This window comes from Anopheles cruzii, chromosome 2 (genome assembly GCF_943734635.1).
Source record: "Anopheles cruzii chromosome 2, idAnoCruzAS_RS32_06, whole genome shotgun sequence".
NCBI lineage: Eukaryota > Metazoa > Arthropoda > Insecta > Diptera > Culicidae > Anopheles > Anopheles cruzii.
Genome location: NC_069144.1, coordinates 54,424,348 through 54,442,472, shown reverse-complemented (window position 1 = coordinate 54,442,472; position 18,125 = coordinate 54,424,348). Strand labels below are relative to the sequence as shown.

At 52.7% G+C, this 18,125-nt stretch overlaps 1 protein-coding gene and 4 non-coding genes across 5 annotated transcripts; 4 read left to right on the top strand and 1 right to left on the bottom strand.

Moving 5' to 3' along the window:
* Window positions 1–10,075: 10,075 nt before the first annotated feature.
* Window positions 10,076–10,791, bottom strand: LOC128266988 (uncharacterized). Its single transcript, XM_053003779.1, has 2 exons — window positions 10,657–10,791; window positions 10,076–10,597 (listed from the first exon to the last, which is right to left on the bottom strand). The coding sequence occupies exons 1-2, from the start codon at window positions 10,789–10,791 to the stop codon at window positions 10,076–10,078; spliced, it is 657 nt and encodes a 218-aa protein (XP_052859739.1).
* Window positions 10,792–10,954: 163 nt separating this feature from the next.
* Window positions 10,955–11,026, top strand: Trnam-cau (transfer RNA methionine (anticodon CAU)). Its single transcript has one exon. It is a non-coding gene; the product is annotated as a tRNA-Met (tRNA).
* Window positions 11,027–13,898: 2,872 nt separating this feature from the next.
* On the top strand, window positions 13,899–13,971 carry Trnam-cau (transfer RNA methionine (anticodon CAU)). The gene has a single exon. It is a non-coding gene; the product is annotated as a tRNA-Met (tRNA).
* Window positions 13,972–15,276: 1,305 nt separating this feature from the next.
* Window positions 15,277–15,348, top strand: Trnam-cau (transfer RNA methionine (anticodon CAU)). The gene has a single exon. It is a non-coding gene; the product is annotated as a tRNA-Met (tRNA).
* Window positions 15,349–15,463: 115 nt separating this feature from the next.
* Trnam-cau (transfer RNA methionine (anticodon CAU)) lies at window positions 15,464–15,536 on the top strand. The gene has a single exon. It is a non-coding gene; the product is annotated as a tRNA-Met (tRNA).
* The last annotated feature ends 2,589 nt before the right edge of the window (window positions 15,537–18,125 follow it).

The following is an 18,125-nucleotide window of genomic DNA, read 5'->3' as shown; positions in this document are numbered from 1 at the left end:
TCCCCTGAAGATAGCGAACGCGAACGTACGCGTAATTTATTCGGTTTTAATTGCAACCTGTAAAATTCTGTCCAACCGAAACGCACTGACGGGGGGGAAAAAATCCCTGACCCAACCCGCAGAAGCGCAGATGCACCGCAACCGCAATTAAGTCTTTACCAGTGGCCGCTTCGACTTTACGCAAGAAGCGCGCTAACGATGTCACTGTCAGCGCATGGCCACCGTCAACCCACCGAGCCGGCCGTCCAGGATCGCTGCAAATGACGCGCGCGGGATGTTGCCGATTTTTCATCCTCCCAACAAACGAGGCGTAGGCCACATAAAATTGTCCCCTGGGCGCTGAAACAATAAAGCTTCGGCAACGAACTCCGGGAACTCCGTACAAAGATGAGTGTGTGTAACGGCCCCCCCGGGGGCTTGGTCGCTTGCGCGATAGGCGTAGAAAATGTTCCCTCCGAGTCCGCGGCCATCAGCGGGATAATCTGGTCCATGGCAACCTGGCGACTGATGGATGGTCCGTCCGAAGCACCGAAGATCGTCGCCGGCGTGAGTGTGAATAATGAGATGATTAATCGGCACAAATTGGCTACCAGCCACTGGCCGGTCACTACGACGACTACGACGACGCCGATGACGAGTCCCTTTCGTTAATGGATCGGCCGCCGCGGGCTGCTAGCCACGCTGGTAGGGCTAGATTTTCAACCCGTTTAACTGCCCGTGATACGCGCCTCATAACCCCTGCGTGTGTCCTGCGGGCCCACTCGAGCCCATATTTTACGCGTTAAATAGTGCGCCCGTTCGGAGGCCGTAGGAACGGGAACCGATTCGCTCATCATTAGCGCGGCGCTCAAACTGTCGTCGGTGGATCAATAGACTCTGCAAGGCGCTCGGAGCCATCGCTGTGAGAGAAAGTTTTAAAATGTTATTAAAATGCGTTTTAAGGTAAATAAAACCACGGTCGGATTTGGACCGTAATCGGGACACATTAAGGAAGAATTAAGGGCACAAATTATCCTGGCTCCACGATGGAGGCGCAAGACCCGGTAACGATAATTATGATTGCAAGCAGCAAAAACAAATGCCTCCTCCGATGGTATTAAGAGAGAGAATCGAGGATCGTTCCAGCATTACACAGAAATCGGCAGCAGCATTGTCAATCCGCCCAAGCACCGGAGGATGATGGCCGTTTAGTCCGCGCCCCGTCCCGGCTGCTTTGATTTATAAACGGTGGCCCATTTATTAGCTCGCCGACAAACGGCGCACGGATCAACCGAGCGAGGCGAGCTCCGACGGCTTGCCCAGACGCCAAGAAATCCGATAATTCTTGGCGGCGGCAAATGAGATATATTTTCTTCATTAGAAGCCCGAGCCCGACAATGGCGCATCCGAGGGAAGCGCTAGGACTGCAACACGCCGTGGAGAAAGTGTCGAGGACTCGCGCGGGACTCATTACCTAATGGTGGACATTATTTTGATAGCCCAGAATTGCCGCACTAATGTTGCCGCACTTTCCCAGAGGATCGGCAACAATGTGTTGACCCGACAAATGGCACCCCGATTAGTCCCAATGTATGCTAAACACAATTTTTATGCTCCATTAAATGGCGCTTCCTGGGTATGTCGGGATTCTCGCCGGTTTGGTCGCCAATCCACGCACCGTCGGAACCCACAACGTGGCCGCAACAAAGTGATGGGCGCCAGCTACCGCTCAAACACAGCCCCGCCGCCTGTTAAGTCCTGTTTGACGATGCATTAATTGCGCTGCGCTGATGACGACCGGGGTCCGGGGTCGAGCCGGGCCACTTCACTCCAATTCAGCCTCTTTGAGCCCGGTAAGCCGCCGATGTGGTGGCCGGAAATTAGCAAAGCAGCGGGGGGTGGCTCGCACGCGCACCTTTTGTTGGCCTTTTACGTCGTGCCGCCGGAGCGCACCGGGACGAGGTGCCGGCGAGGTGCGTTGCACTTGTGCAAAGTTTATTGGCAAGAAACTCGAGCGCCGCCACTTGTCGCAGGGAAGCACTCCACAGGCTGTTGCCAATCGGAGGTGGTCTCTGGTCTCTGGTCGTCAACATTGTCGGTGGCGGTGACATACCGTCGTCCCTCCCTTCCGTGTCGTTCATCGGTTGCGGTTGGTGACTAGATAATGCGGTTATTGGCACACGTTTGTCGGGTTTCGAGTGGTGGCTCCCGCGTGAAGGGACCACCGTAGTGGGGGGCCGACCCCGGCTCCGGGTGCGTTTGGTCGAGTGGATCGATTACTCGCTGGCGGGCAGTCAGGACGTATGTTGCCGTGTGCAATCAGTGACAGCGACAACGTGGCGATTTAGTGATCGATCGATCCTCTTTAATGGCCTCTGCTCTTCAGCTTGATCTTACTGAATCTCAGCTGTGGACCTGATAATTAGTCATAAAGCTCTCGTTACCAGTGTTCCTATATCCCTAATGGAGACCACTTTTTCCTATGTCAATTTGAGACAGCATTGGATCCAACATAGATTTAGAGGGAAGCAAACATATGTCCACCACTAACCATTATTGTTCTCAAAAGCCCATAAATAACGGCACCGGTTTCTGGTCCGTAGATCAAGCTCTCCACTACGTCGTCGGTTGGTGACACACCAAGCCAGTCGGGGTCCATCAACCCGGGCTCTCCGCTGGCTAGCTGTCGGTCCGGGTGTACAATATTTATTTCTAATTACAAACCATTCAAAACACACCGTTTTCTTTTCGGCTGGGGACGCTTTTAAGTAACCGTAAATTGTGTCCGCGTGTGTCCGCGCGCGGCCCAAACCTCGAAGATCGTGTTCAAATTTACGCTGTCAATTTGTATGGTAATTAATTAGCACTTTGGCCCGGCCGTGGGACCCAGCCAAGGGTTGTCCCGCTTGAAAGAAAGGCCCGCGCGCAGCAGTGTTGACACTTTCGGGAGCCTCGGGAACTGTCCACCAACTGTCACACGCATTCGAGTGTTTGTGTGTGTTGGGGAGTTTCGGTATGCTAATTCAATTTATCACCTTCATCTTCATTAACGAGCGGTTAGCGGTTGACCGACCGACCGGGAAGGACCGGGATGCGAGTTGGCAAACGTCGCATTCGCGGGCACTTTCGAATTCAAAGTCGCGCACGCAGAGCTTCAAAATAACCGCCGCCGAAACAGGTGCCTCTTCACGTCGATCGTTGCGGTTCCATTAAACCAGACAGAGCGCGCCCCACAGCACACCGAAATGCACTCCGAAGGTGCCGGTTTTTGGGGTGCATTAATTTCCCCGCGTTTCCATCTTCACCAATCAATGACGAGCGGCACACACACATTGTAATGAACTCTTTACGGAAAGGTCCGCGTGGACCTCGTAAAAGGTGAATTTGAATGGGAAAATAATTTCACATTAATGAGTAACCGGGGGTCCCTCTTTCGTCGGGCGCGCATGACTTTGACATGCCAGCAAGCCTCGCTGTGACACGGCACACGTTTTTGTTTCCCTGTTCGGGTCGGGCCACGCGGTCTGTCCGACGCGGCCGATGAAGCATAAAACTTGTTGGTAATGCGCCTCTTCATTTCACGCCTCCCGTGCAAGCATCGGCGAAGCCATTATCGTGGCCAAAAAGCGGCCGCAAATTATGGACCACCGATTCGGACGGGATTCGAGTTCGGGACGGATTTTTATGATAATTGTTTGCAACGATGCGGACGTCGATTTGAAGTTTTACATTAGGGCTTGGTGCAAAATTTGGTTTAAATATTATTGGCCCCATTATCGCGTTAAAATTAGTTGAACAAAGTAATACGCGTCGATAGAAGTCGGTAAATTATTCCAAAAAGACTGCTTTCCCACGAACGATCAACGGTCGCCACTTCCAACGTTGGGACGCTCGCAACGCAGAACCCCTGAAAGGTGTGCCGCAAGACTGAAACTTTTCCTTTTACAACCAGCGACCGACCATCATCAGAATGCATTGAAAGCGCATCTCGCCGCGCCGAACTCAAAAGCCCCTTCAGAAATCAATGCCCGAAACCGACCGTTGCAGCGTCCGACTTTACATGTTTATGCTAATTGTAGCATCACTCTCGATTTTATTGCACATTTTGGAAGAAAATAATTGAGGGCTCGCTCGGCACCGGTCTGGAATCCAAAAAAAAAAAGGGGGAGCTCGGACAACCCGAATGCGGTGCCGCATTCTTCGCCGGAGAACGGACGCGCGCGCGCGCCGCGCAAAAGAAAGCGCCCGAAGCGGCGCGGCGCAACATTGGAGTACACGACGCGATGGCGATCATTAATCAATTACATAATTTATCACCGCATCGCATGTTCGAAGGTGTGGTTGTGGATGGGCGGCCGGAAAAGGTGGGTCCCCTTTTTCCTTCCGCGCCCCGCAGATGGGGAAGTGCATTGACTGCACCGCGCGCAGTGCAGTGCAATAGCGGTCATTAGCGACTTAACACCTGTATACGAGTTTTTCACCGCGCAGCGCGGACGATAAAATCGGTGGCCACGGTTCAACGTACGGACACGGGCCCGGCTTTTGGGAGATGAGCTCATCATTTGCATACATATTAACGCCCGCGCCCGAGACCGGTGGCCATAAAACCATCATCCATTTGTTCGGCGCGAAAGACACGGCTTGGCGGGAGTCAAACACGGGCATCACTATGAATCAAGACGGTTTGAAGACGTTCAGAAGTTGCTAGAAATTCGCTTTAGCGCACAGGCGGCATTCACCAAAAAGGCTGCCGCCGATAATCGCGACAAGTGACCGCTACTAGTACAAAACTAGATAGCGCACTAATCCGTAAATAAATCTTCATAATGGACGGTCGGAGCGTGCATTAGTGGCCAGTAGTTTAGTTTTGGGCAAGCCAAGCGAGCGGCGACACACGATTTATCGACGTTCGGAGTCGTCGGAGGCCTATCTATCGGGGTTTACATTCATTACACACCGTCGATCGTCACGCCATCGCCACGACTCGAACCCAGAAAGGCCCCTTCGGTCGAATTCCAGCGTTGACCTGTCCTCGATCTGTTCACTCACGAATAGCTCACAAGGTGGCCGTGGTCTCGTGAAAAAATCGGGCACCGGCCAACCATTACCCTTGGCCTATCTTAAACGGATCCGGAGGCAAGCCTTTAGACAAGGCCGTCCAAGCGACCAATCCTAAAGACCTTCCTATAAAACGCCACAACTGATGGGAGATCCTTCCATCAGCCCGCCGGGCATTACAATAATTCTCGGTGGGGCAAAAAAACCCACTGCGGAGTCGCGCTCGCGGAATTCTCCGTCGCCGACATCTCCCAAAACAACGCGACGCGACCGACGACGAGAATCGCTTAAAGTGTCACCTGGCCCGAAGATGACGGCGTCGGAGGGAGAAACAAATTATCGGGGCCGTAAGTTATGCTGCCCATTATCGCACATCCAAAACGACACCAGGTTCTGGGGTGATGTGTGAGAAAGTTGCTTGTCTTGTCTCGGCATCGAACGGCACCACCACCACCGGCTTGGTTCGGCTTGGTGCCGTTTGATCGGCTGATGTTTTCGGTGGTGGCTCTACGTCTTAAAGATTTACTTTTTTGGCTTCTATTCGCTCTCTCTCTCTCTCTGTCTCACGCTGGCCAGCTGGCCAAAATCATTTGAATAATAATCTCGGTGGGATAATAAAATCGCTTGACGTACGGCCGACCGGGCCGCCATAGGTCGGCGCCCGACCTATGCCGACCGACGCAGAAGACGTGTGGCGTAAATGAGTGTACTCCGATAAGCGGGAACAAGGTTGACTACCGATAAAAGACCGCAGACTCGTGGCGGCGCTCCGCTCATTATGTGGAGCCCCATCCAGAGCCGACCGGCGCTGAGAAAGTCGGGCAGCCACGAAACCCGTTGGCGGCGTAATTATAAGGCGCCCTCTCCGGAGGAAGGCAGCCAATTAGCACGCGAGTGCCTCCACGGGAGTATGCCACGGCGCCACAGTCGGCCGGTAATTGAATCGATGACAGATAATTTAACGCAATTACGCGCCGGTTGGGCACCTATTTCCGGGGGCCCGGGAAAAATGCGGAAAAATGATCGGTTCGGATCTTTGATTAGTGCTGCGGTGCCTTGGTGTACGCCTTCGTTTTTGGAGGGGCTTTTTCCGAACGCGGTCACGCGGTGGGAATGTTCGGTTCCGGCAAACCGGGATAAATCCACCCTCCAGATTGGGTTTAATGTCGGGAAGGAAAAGTTGTTAATTTTTAAACTTAAATCCCCACAAGTATGTAAGTAAAGTACTTCAAAACGGTAAAAGAACCGACGACAGTTGCTTAAGCGTAAAATCGTGTGACTTTCATCGGAACGCCATCGATGGCCGTCATTGTGACGACGCCGACGGGCAGCATAAAAACATGTCGCGCTCCGTCCGGCGGCCGAGAGTGTGGGAAAGTCTTTCCCTTCGCGGCCCGACGCCGCTACACCCTGGCTACACCTGGCATTGGATACGGAATCACGTCAACCACGGTACTCCGAAAGTGTTCTTGTCTCGATTTTTTTTTGGGAGCTCCGAAGCGACGTGAATTGTGGCAATAAAAGCTACCGATGTAATTACACGAACCACGAATGGTCGCCGTCGGCGTCAACGCCAGATCAAACGAAAGCATGCGCGCTTTTTCGGGGCCGGAAAACGATCGTGGAAGATCGGAAACGTGACGGAACGTTACCTGGTCCGGGTGGCAGGTGCGTGGACAGTGACGAACCCAAGCGAACCAAACTGGGAAGCACAAGCTGGTTTGCTTAAATCCCAGAAACAAAACCAGTCAGCGATTGAAACACACGTTCGCGAGAATGATCGCTGAGGTTTTGGTCTTCAATTTGGAGAAGTTTCAAAACATGTCCCAAATCCTTCTACTTATTTATTCATTTAATTTCTTAAATCCTGCGCCTAGGCTGCTTTAAAGTGTATCGCACTATTTAAAACTAAGTGATGAACTCCCGTGTCTTTAAGATACCGTATCGCTGTGGGTCGGCAGGTTCCCAGCCTTAGATAGGCCCGTAATGCCACGTCCATCAACGCATCTTAAATACCATCTTCTGTTCTATCGGCGCCGGCGAATAAACCGACTTCCCATCACCCAGATTGGCCGCTACAGCATTTCGGCAAACAGTGTCTTCTATCGCACAATCTTCCCCACACAGCATAAGCCGCCATCCGGCCGCGCGGCACATCATCATCGTGTGTCTACCGATCGCCGGGTTAGCCGGGGCTTATCCCATTACTGGTCGGCGGCCCCGTTAAAGCCTTATCGAAAGTCCGCCAATAATTTGTTGGGCCCTCCATTTCATTCATGCCGTCCCAGCGACTGGAACGGACGGTATTTTCCCACAGTCGCCACGCTGATAGCGGGACACCTTCGGGCGATTAGAAGCGGCGACGGAGCCCAAAAGTTCCGAGGCTCCGATGTGGCCGGTGGCAAGGTTTCGGCCACGGTTTCCGTCCGAACTACATACGGTGTAGCTGTCCCAGAAGGCCGACAGGCTTATCCTAAAAGCCATAAAGAAGGGGAAAACTACTGATAAAGCCGGGCTCACTTAAGAGAAGTCCATCCGAAGGAGCACGAGGTGCGCACTGACAGGGTTCTAGTGCTAAACATCTTGCACAACTCAAGAACGCGGCATTCGAAAGGCACGCATTATCTTCGGTCACATCACACTCGACTGTGGAACGTCGCGTACCGGCCATTGCGGCTAATTAATAAACTGTTGCTGGAAAGAGAAATCAAATAGGGTTTCTTCTTCAAATAAACGCACCAATGCACGATACGTTGGATGGCAAGTTGAGCACAAATTAACCCGCGGCAGCTTCCTGCAGCCCAACCGCCGATGAAGCGCGAGAACCGAAAATGCGGGCTCAGTGTCAACAGCAGCAGCAGCAGCAGCAGCACGGCAACGGATGCCAATCAACCCAAATTACAACCCGGCCAACGACAGGCGACAAATTAACGAGTGTCGTTCGAAAATTAGCTAACCTTCCTGCCGCATCGTATTCGCGTCCGATGTCTGGTCTCGGGGCAGCGCCACGATCGCTGCGGCCAATCCGGAGGCAATTTGTTCGCCGGCCGGCCTTCCGATCATTCGCGTGAGTTTCGCCAAATTACGCCGGGCCAAATCTTCACCCGAATTTCGGTCGGTCGCACGGCACGAAGGCTCACCCAGGGACAGTATGCTCCCTTCAGCGGGGACCCACTGTGGCCCATCGGAACATTATGCACAAAAACCCCCAGAACATGCATTCAGCCACGCAGAGAAACAGAGAGAGAAAAGCGACCCATCTTGATCCAATTTAGTAAATTACTAAATTAGAGCCACCGTCTTCCAGGGGCCGGACGGCAGCTGTGTCGGTGGCGGATTTTAATTAGAGCAACTCACCCGAAATACCCGACTGGCAAAGGCTCCATTTTGGCGACTGCCGGGATATTGTCCTCCACAGCTGTCACAACGCCACACCAACCACTCCAGAGGGGCTGGGAACTCGTGTTATCAACACTTTGGGGCTCACTCACCGAAGGTTGACGGCGAAAATCGCCATCGCCAAAAGTGCACCGCTGACGGGGACCGCCTGTCGTAACATCACGGCCGCGTGCGCGCGCGCCGCATTATAATCCCGGCATCCCGACGGTTAAGAGGGTCTCTGGGCGCACCGAATGGCGGATGGTATCTTTGGCAACGCAGTGACAGCGCGGTATCCGCGGTGGCAGAATTTCGCGTCCGTCCATTATTGACGTAAATCCGGCACGGGGAGGCTGGCTCGCGATTATTCGGGCGGCTCCGTCAAATGCGCCGCGGGAGTGCGCCTTTCGGCGGCGGCTTTAGTGCATGTCAACATGACCCCCGAGGCGGTAGCTTTTAACGCCCCACCGCTGGGCCCATTGTACTGTCGTGGTGCTAATCTGTGCCACGATTTTGGCCCCGAGTCTCGCTCAACGTCAGCTGCTTCTCGGGCCCGATAACGTCCCGACGGCCGGCTCTCAATGGCCGGCCGCGGATTCAAACGAGATGGGCCACGGTGTGCGCGCGAGCGCTTTTGGGGTGTAATTTTACTTACTTTAAATTTACGCATTAATGTTATCATCAATAAAGCTTTGGCCTTTTGACGCGATATGGCGGCACTCCGGGGTTTCCGCGGCCGTGCCGTGTTTGGCCTTTCGGCGATGTGTCGGCCAGGGCACGGTCTGAGCCCAATAATGAGATTTATTTCTTTGTCGGCTCACAGTTTGGTGCTACGGAAAGATCTAGAAAAGAAAGTGAACGGATTCGAGTTATAGTAGGCAATGTTTAAAGCGTCAAAGCGGGACACAACCGTGGGCAAAAAATATCAGGAATTCGCTCTCAAACTGAAACCTACGAACCAGTCAACCACGCACTTCAACAACCATTCTGGTGGCCCTCGATGTTGGGTTAAGTACGCCGCATACTGTCACGGTAGTTGTTTCCACCGTAAACAAGGCTTTGAACGGCACACGCCGCCCCACAAATGCTGATGCAAACACGCAAGGCGTTGAAATCCACAATGTCGTGTAGCACGTCCTTCTCTAACAAAGTCCAACACGAGACGGCAAAGCTGAACCTCGTGTGGGCATCTTTGGCCTTTCAATGTTGACTCAGTGCAATAAAATGCATATCATCATCGCCGATCGGCGCAATGCCGATTTCGTCACCAAACACCTCTAGCGAACCCATTTCATCTGAAAATGATCGACAGAAGATGAAGAGGTTTTTTTCTTTGATTCCAATTGTAGTTTCGAATAAAAAGCCGTGTTGTCCTTAAACAACCTACAAATAAAGCGGCCTATTACGGGGTTCGATTGAAAACAGACCCGAATGTAGACTTGGCGTCCATTGTGTCCTCGAAAGGAAGGTCCGCATGGCCTTCTCTCTTAGGAAATAACTCAATCAAATTTTTCGACGTTAGTGTCAATAGCGCATCAAAAGGCTCAATGGATGATATGCATTATGAAAGCAAACACAGCTACAGCTTCTCTGGTAAAAGTGTACAAATATATTATGGCGTCATGAACGTAGTACAAAAAGACCAACACACGTTGCTCGTCTATTCCAATTTTTCCAGATCTTTCAACCTCTCGACCAGGGTACGCATATTTTCCAGCAATCCCATCCGCGTCTGGCTTTTACTTTTTCTGAACGATTTCGATTTCAATACCTCCAGATTTTGAACCCTATAGCTTTCGATTTTATAGTCACCGTCCGGATGAAAAGAACTTGGCACTGCCGAATCTTTCTTCTCCACTACCACCTCGTCGACTGTGGGGTTTTCCGTGTCCAGCATGTCGTCCTTCGATTTCTCGCGCAACCAATTTTGTTCGATTTTAAGAATCAACAGATCTATCAAACGTGTTGCCTCTTCCTTCGCCTCGGCCAACCCCCTCGATGCACTGCACCGCACCAGCGGTGGATTCTCAGCGTCCGATGCGCTGCTAACGTCACTGCAACTCGATTCGGAAGCGACACGTTTTAGGTCCGACATCGCTTCGGGGCCCGCCAAAGATTTGCTCCTGTGCGACTCATACAGCGCGAAATCGCCCTCCAGAGCATAGTAAGACTTCGAAAAGGACTGTAAAAGGATAATGCGTACAGATGCGGATTACCTCAAGCGGCAGCACACGGTCTCACATCCAACAGCGGTAAATTTTTCACATCGTCCACCGGGACCGAGTAAACGTGGCCAGCGCACTCCAAAAATACCTTGTCCCTTTTGCTGCCGAGGAAATTCAACGACGGAACTTCGGCACTCATCGTTACGACCATTCTGTGGATCGACGGAACGTGTTAGACAAAACGACGAGCTGGGATAACTGCCAGACTAATGAGCAATGTTTGCTTAGATGGCTCACGGTAAGAAATGCTGCGTCGCTTGCTTCGACCGACCGAAGGGATGTTGGTGTCAAACGAGGCTCGAGCAGTCCAACAGAGCAGAGTGGCGCAGTGGAAGCGTGCTGGGCCCATAACCCAGAGGTCCGTAGATCGAAACTACGCTCTGCTAATTCGCGCCAAAAGGGGCATGGTTGGGAGAGCCCTTTACGCCGCGGTTAAAACTCGTTTTTGGCACAAATTACTGCCAAAAACACACCAAGTCACCATTTCAGTCGTTTGTGTTGGATGGATAAAAATAGATAATATGTCTACAAAAGATAAATATTCGCCGTGTGATTCCAAATGGATATGCGTACGCTCCGTATTCCGTATTGATGGCGGTCGATAATGAAACCGATTGCATACTTTCAGGGGTAAAACATACGACTCGAGCACATATGATTGAAAAATGCCTAATTTTAAGTACGTAATGATTTAAAATATTTAAATTCTTACTTAACATGTTTTTTGCATTTCCCCAAATATTGCTAATTTCATCTTTTTGTACGTCATTGCTAATAGAAACCCAGAAATGAAGTAAGACCTGATCCGTGACGAGAAGCAAAGTGTGTCGCAATAGAGCACCGAACCGGACGCCAACCACAGGGCGTATCGGTCCCCCGCAGCCCCCATGGACGACTGAGAATGGCCAAAAGAAGCCGCCCCGACGCGACAGAAAAAAAAAGTGAGAAAATTTCGACCAAAACCAAAGACCCAACCGAATGGCAACAATCACAGAAAGGCAAATTGTAAGCCGCACAACAACGCCGTCTCCGCGGGGAAAGGGAACGAAACGACAACAATAAGCCAAAGCCACGGCCCACCCCATCACCCAACCGATCCCAGACCCAGACAAAAGCATCCGCGCTGCGTCTTCGGGACGCGAGCCAAGAAGCACTTCGCCACCGTCGTCGTCGTCGTCGTCGTTTTGGTCGTTGTCGTGGCTGCTGCTGCCACCGAAAGTCCAGCCGCAAGCGGGGAGACGAAGCATAAACATCGAGGCAATCCCCTTTAGGCCGGCCGCCAGAAGACTTAGCACAAGAGAGAGCGAGAGAGAGAGTCCAACAAAGGTGGCTGCAGGTGGACGGTTACGGTGGACACAGCATCAGGCACCGCGCATCGTCATCGGTTGCAGTACGGGAAAGCCGCAGCCACAGACAGCAAAAAAACGGGCATCGGGCCTTACTTCTGATCCTCACGCCACGCCACGTCCGGAGCCCACGCCGACCAGAAAGGCCGTGAGAACGTTTTGCGATCGCCAGTTCCCAGGCTCGTGCGGCTCGTGTGTCGTGCCAGGCTGCTGCTCGCGTTGCGCGTTCGAACTTTGATCTGCGCCCATGCTGACTCTGTCCGTTCCGATCCGAGGCGGAACACCTTTCGGCACCGGCGGAAGTGATTTGTTGCCTACAACAATGTACCGCATTTACTGCACTAAATTAGGTCGGATTTGCCCGATCTTGATGAAGAATTACTAGATGTCTAGCGATTCAAAGGACCTTCAGACGACTTCAGGACTAGATCTACAAAATGGACGTAGATATTATGGCTATGGGTCTATGCCATTGCCTTTTATTCACAATCTTCTTGCCTAAAGCTTATTGAACGAACGTCCCCCAGCGCAGTTTCTGCTTTATGGGCATCATTTTGCACCCCAAACCCAAAGGTGTTCCACCTTCAGCTCGCCGGGGCCAGCATAACCTGTGGCTAGTTTTACGCCCGACGGCAACGCAAGATTCGACACGAAAGTCGTCTGCCACCGCAACCCACAAAATGGTCGCCGGGCGCGAGGCGCAGTGGCCCCCGGGGGGAGAGATGGATTCCGCCGGCCGGCCGGCCGGTGAACGTGCCGCCACAGACCCCAGATCGTTCGCGTAATGAATGTGGTTTTATAAACATACGGCGTGGTCGGAGGTTTTGCCGGGGCCCCAGGCCCCCACGGGGCGTTTACGGTGGCCCCCACGGGCACACGGGAAAGTGAATGGGCAAGGATAGGGGGTCCTCCAGCGCTGGCTAGCTAAATCACGCCGCAGAGTTGGACAGAAAAATTGAAGGTGGCACACGGTGGCGTTGAGTGCCGAGGCACGATCCTGGCACAAACCAGCGCGCGCTCGGTTCCTCGCGAGCGCGACGAAGAAAAGGGCGCAATCAATTTGACGCGAGGTTAATGAGGACCCCCCGTACGGTGGCGTGCGTTGAGGTACGATGGTCGACCAAAGCCTTAAATTATATTTTGCATTAATGTTGGTACTGGTACTGGAAACACTCTAGGTGCTTACTAAGTAACTTTAATACACTCTTTTGGTTGTAAAAGGATTCCTTCATAATTTTTCGGTCTTAATCAATCGACCAGTTCAACCATTAATTATCGTTTAAATAGTTTATCAACTTTTTAATTTAATAAACACAAGCTATCCTTTCCAGTTCCAACTCGCTACGCCACTCGGGTACCGAATACTGGTTCAACCAGTGGCCGCGTGGGTATGTGGGTCGCGACTGCAGATAAAGGCTCTCCGGGGGCACGTGTGCATGCCAGCACGCGCGATCTTCTAGCGACCCACAATTCACTTGATAGACTCACCACCCAACCAACCGGCTTCCGAAACTCCGAACGGCCTCCCCTCGATGTCCGTGGTCGTTCGTGGCACACGACCGGCCGACCGACGACCTCCATCGCCACGAGGCACGAAGCGTCGTCGTGACGCCGCACGTGCCTGCACCCTATGAGGTCTCCGGGGCTGCTGCCGCCGCTATGCTGGTGGTACTCCACCGCCCATCGGTGCCGCCAATCGTGCTGGTGCTGGCCGCCGTTGCTACCAGGCTGCCCCGGTTACCACTCCTTATAGAGTTATTCGTATTATTATCTAATTTATCTACGCCGGCGAATTGGTGCGCACGCCCAGCGCACAATGGGAAACGTGCCCCCATTTGTGTCCGCAACACCCCGCAACCGCGGCACCAGCCAAACGCAACCGGATGCACTTTGTTATCGACATCCTGCACACGCCTCGATAGCGCAGTCGGTAGCGCGTAAGTCTCATAATCTTAAGGTCGTGAGTTCGATCCTCACTCGGGGCACAGAGTAAAACGGTATTTTTTTAATTGAGAAAACTTTGCTGTCCTCCATATTGATGTTTAGAATATTTCCAACGCCAAGATAAATAAATTAAATGGGGGAATACTACATCTAGTGACAACTAAACCTCACGAATTCTGTCCACTCACTAGATCGAATACGACTCGGTATCCACCGATTATAACTGTCCGTGTGCCGACGGATGCTGTGGACCCCGTGGGATGATAAACGTGTCGGCACATCCAGAACCGTCTCTTCTAAAACCCGCACAAACTACCAGCAGCTGCCTGGAGTTAAATTTCCTACACAAAAACACCACTCGTTCCGTAGTCGTCGCGGCTCCACCGTCGTCCTTTTTGGGGAAGCAGAGCCCAATGCTGCGTCCCGTCAAATCCACCTCAAATCTCTTGGTGCTCGGAGACTTGAAGCTGGAACTTAGAAACATGACAGGTCGCCGTCCACGAATGCCGTCCGATCGAGCAGCTGATAATCACGAACCTTCGGCGGCCCCCGAAAGCGAAGCGAAACACGCCTCTCGTTTTGCAACGAGCCGAATTCGCGGCCCGCGAGCAATTGGCACACGACGAAGGAGCGCTCCGGATTCACCGCCTCGCGCTTATCTGGCCGTGTCCGGCCTCTGACAACCGTCCCGGTGCGAGTTTTCGCAAGTCAGATTACGATAGCCGGACCGGACCGGACCGGACTTTAATGGACAAAAACTGTAGCCCCTCGCGAGTCCTTTTGACGGTCGCCGGTCAGCCGACCCAGCATGCGCCCAGTGGGCGGTGCACCGCAAACTGACATGTCTGGCGGAAAGGAATTCCGTCGCCGCGCTACTCTCCGACCGCGGGCGGAAGCGATAAGAAGATGTAACGATTGCCCACAATACAGCTGCCGCGGACCTGTGGCGGATCCTGTTCCATGGGGCCATCCGCCGAAAAGCGCCCGCTCCGCTGTGAGTGTTGTGTTCTCTCCAAAGTGCCATTCCGAGTCGTAAAACAATCAGCCTCCGGTAAGAGCCGGCCCGGGCCGGGCCGGGTGCTTATCGCCCGGGCCTGTATCTTAATCAGATTGTCGCGTGTAAATTAATGCGCTTTTTCGCGCTCTCGCTGTGACTGCCGCGCTATGCTTTTTACGCGCGCGCGCCCCGAGCGATAACGCGGCGTGCACTGCGCCGTGTGGAAGGAAACACGGGCGGTGGGTGCGTTGACTCATTCCAAGCGCTTCCCTCTGGCACGGAACGGCCATGCGCGCGCGCGCCCCGCATAGGTTCGATGATTCTAAAAATATGCCCCGTGCCGGCAGAGAGCAGAGTGGCGCAGTGGAAGCGTGCTGGGCCCATAACCCAGAGGTCCGTAGATCGAAACTACGCTCTGCTAGAGATTTGAAATGTGCAATCTGTCAAGGATTCGCTTTTTTTAAGGTTATCCTTTCGAGTGTAGTTGACCCGAATATTCGCCTACGGGACGGCTTAGAACGAGGTCACGGGTGCATGCCTCGATAGCGCAGTCGGTAGCGCGTAAGTCTCATAATCTTAAGGTCGTGAGTTCGATCCTCACTCGGGGCAGAACTTTTTTAATTTTTTCAATTCACTTTCACCATTCGATTGTGGTGAACGGATTTGTATTGATCGAAAATCGGTTTATTTGGCGGTCAAGTTGAAACATTGACGCTCGGAACATAGCCTTCTTTGTGCGCGCTCTGAAAGGTGTCCTTAATCCGCGCTTCACGAGTGGTTTACATCGGCATGATCGATACACTTTCAACGGCAGCGGCTTATGTCGATTACATTCGATCCGAAGAGAGTGAGAGAGAGAGAGAAAGGTCTTGACCGCGGCCGCACGCGCAACATGTCCGCCACCGTGCTGCGGCATCCGTTTGCCCGTGCTTTTGACCGATGTTTCAATTAAAGCTCTAAGCCCACTGCGTTTGCAATTGGGGCCACAATCGAACGTCGCTCATAATTTATGACAGCCGTTTTCTCGCGGCGGCGAATTTCGGTTTTTTTTTCGGAGTCCTGGAGGCGCTTGCGGCTTGTTTGAACTTGGACCTCCCATTTTTCCGCTCCTACCGGGCTTTGAGGGCCATCGGCACTGCCTTTTATGCTGCACATACACGGCGCAAGGCGGCACAACCAAAGAACCCATTATTTATGCTTTGTGGGCAAATCTCTGGGCAAAACAAAAAGGCAACGCAAACCGGGAATAATACGGAGCCAACTTTTGCTCTACTTTCAAAACGGGGCGCCCAAAACTTGTGCCCAGACACGGGGAAGGATATTGATGTGGGGATAAAAAGCGGAGCGAAGCCAAGACGTTGTTTGAAGATTCAATTATCCTGCGGCCGACGTGGCCCGAAATCGATGGCGTCGGTCGATGGGCGAGCACCGCGAACTGCAATTGTCTGCGACTGCGGTTCACTTTTGGATTACTGATTTTTGATGAATAAGTTTCGCCGTTCGTACTTTCGCGGTCGGATTGTGTACCTTGCTGACGCATCAACTGCCAGTCGAAGCGATTGATTCTGGCTCTTTGTTAGGCTCGTTTCGTTGATGTTTCGTTTGTCAATCTCTGTAAATAATTCCTTAAAACGTCCTCTTCACTATAAACAATTGAAGTCCCGTCCGTCTGTACCGATGTTTTACCAACTCTTTTCTGCTGTGCTAGCAAGACAGAAGGAAGAAGGCTCAGAACGCGGTACCATAAAAACCACACAACAATCCGCACAGCCGAAGCGAAAGCGTTCCGGCGAAATGAGTAAAATAAATTAAAAACCACAAAACGGATCCGCTGCTCCTAATATTGGGCCAGCGCCTTCGTGCCTTCCGGAGCACAGCACCGCCGAAGCCGAAGAGGGAGAAACATTAAGGCGCTACAACACGAAATTAAACCACCCGAGCACGTACAATTTCCGGGCTCCGGAATCGGGTGCCCCTTAAAAAATGGGAATTACTTTCAGGTGCTTATCCTGGGGTTTTTGTTTTCCGCAGGTTTCCCGGCTGGCCTCGCGCGGGCGACGTGATTCATCCTGAGCGCTGAGCTCCGCTCCGCTGGGCGTCAGGAGTTGGGCAGCCAGCCTGCCCACTGAATGCCATTTTAAATATCAATTATTTATCCGTGGAAGAGAAAACCGATCGGACCACCTGATCCATTACACCGGGCTGCCGGTCGTAAAGTTAATGATCAACTACGATCACCGAGTTTTATTTTCTCCATTTGCACCTCCGGACCCATTTAGCGAGCGTAATGGCGTACGTTTTACTGTTGAGCAAAGCGGGGCATGAACGCGGGCCCCTTTAAGGAGGGCCATGATGCTAGGAACCCTTTGAGCAATCGGTGGCATGCTTAGGGGATGCGTTCTATTTACGGTTTGGTGGGCAGAAGATGCAGCCACAGTGCATCAATTACTGATCGTGATTGAAAAATCATAACCTTAAACAGGACTGGAAAGACCACTGGGACTTGGTTGGTGTGTGTGTTCACACACGCACTGCACAAACATGCCACCACAACCCGCCAATTGATCTCCATTTTACTCCGACACAAATTAATCACAATTTGCCGCGCAATTATAGGCTCCCCGATCGTGGCTCCCCGTGCGCGTGACTGCTGAGCGCAAACTCATAAACCCAACCGAGCACAGCATTAGTCGCAAATAGAGGGCCAACATAAGGGGTGGCCAACGTCGCGCCCGCTCGCTAATGGAGCTCGAGAGCGTGTGAAGCGAACGCGGGGCGTTTCGTGACACTTTCGCGAGCCCACGGCTCCTGCAGCTGCCTGCCGGTCGACGAGACGCCTACGAGATCCTGTGGCGGCAGCACGCTGGGAAAAGCTGCGACCGAGATTTCGCAGCCGGCGATGTTGGTCATGTCAACGGCCGGGGCCTGGGCCTGGGCGAAGGTGCAAACTGTCCCCGAAGATGAAGGTGGGATAGCAGTGCATAATAACCTTTTAATTTTCACCCGACTGCCAACGCGGACTGATACTTTAAATCACGCTTTATCTGCAATCATTAGGCGTCGTTAGCGAGGTGATTTATTGCGATCGCGTCCTCGTCGTCGTCGTCCGGTGTAGCCCTCGGGATAGATAAATCTGTCGCGGGCCCCCTGCAGGCTTGCCGATGCATGTTTTGCATGTTCCCCGGCCAACAGCCCGGA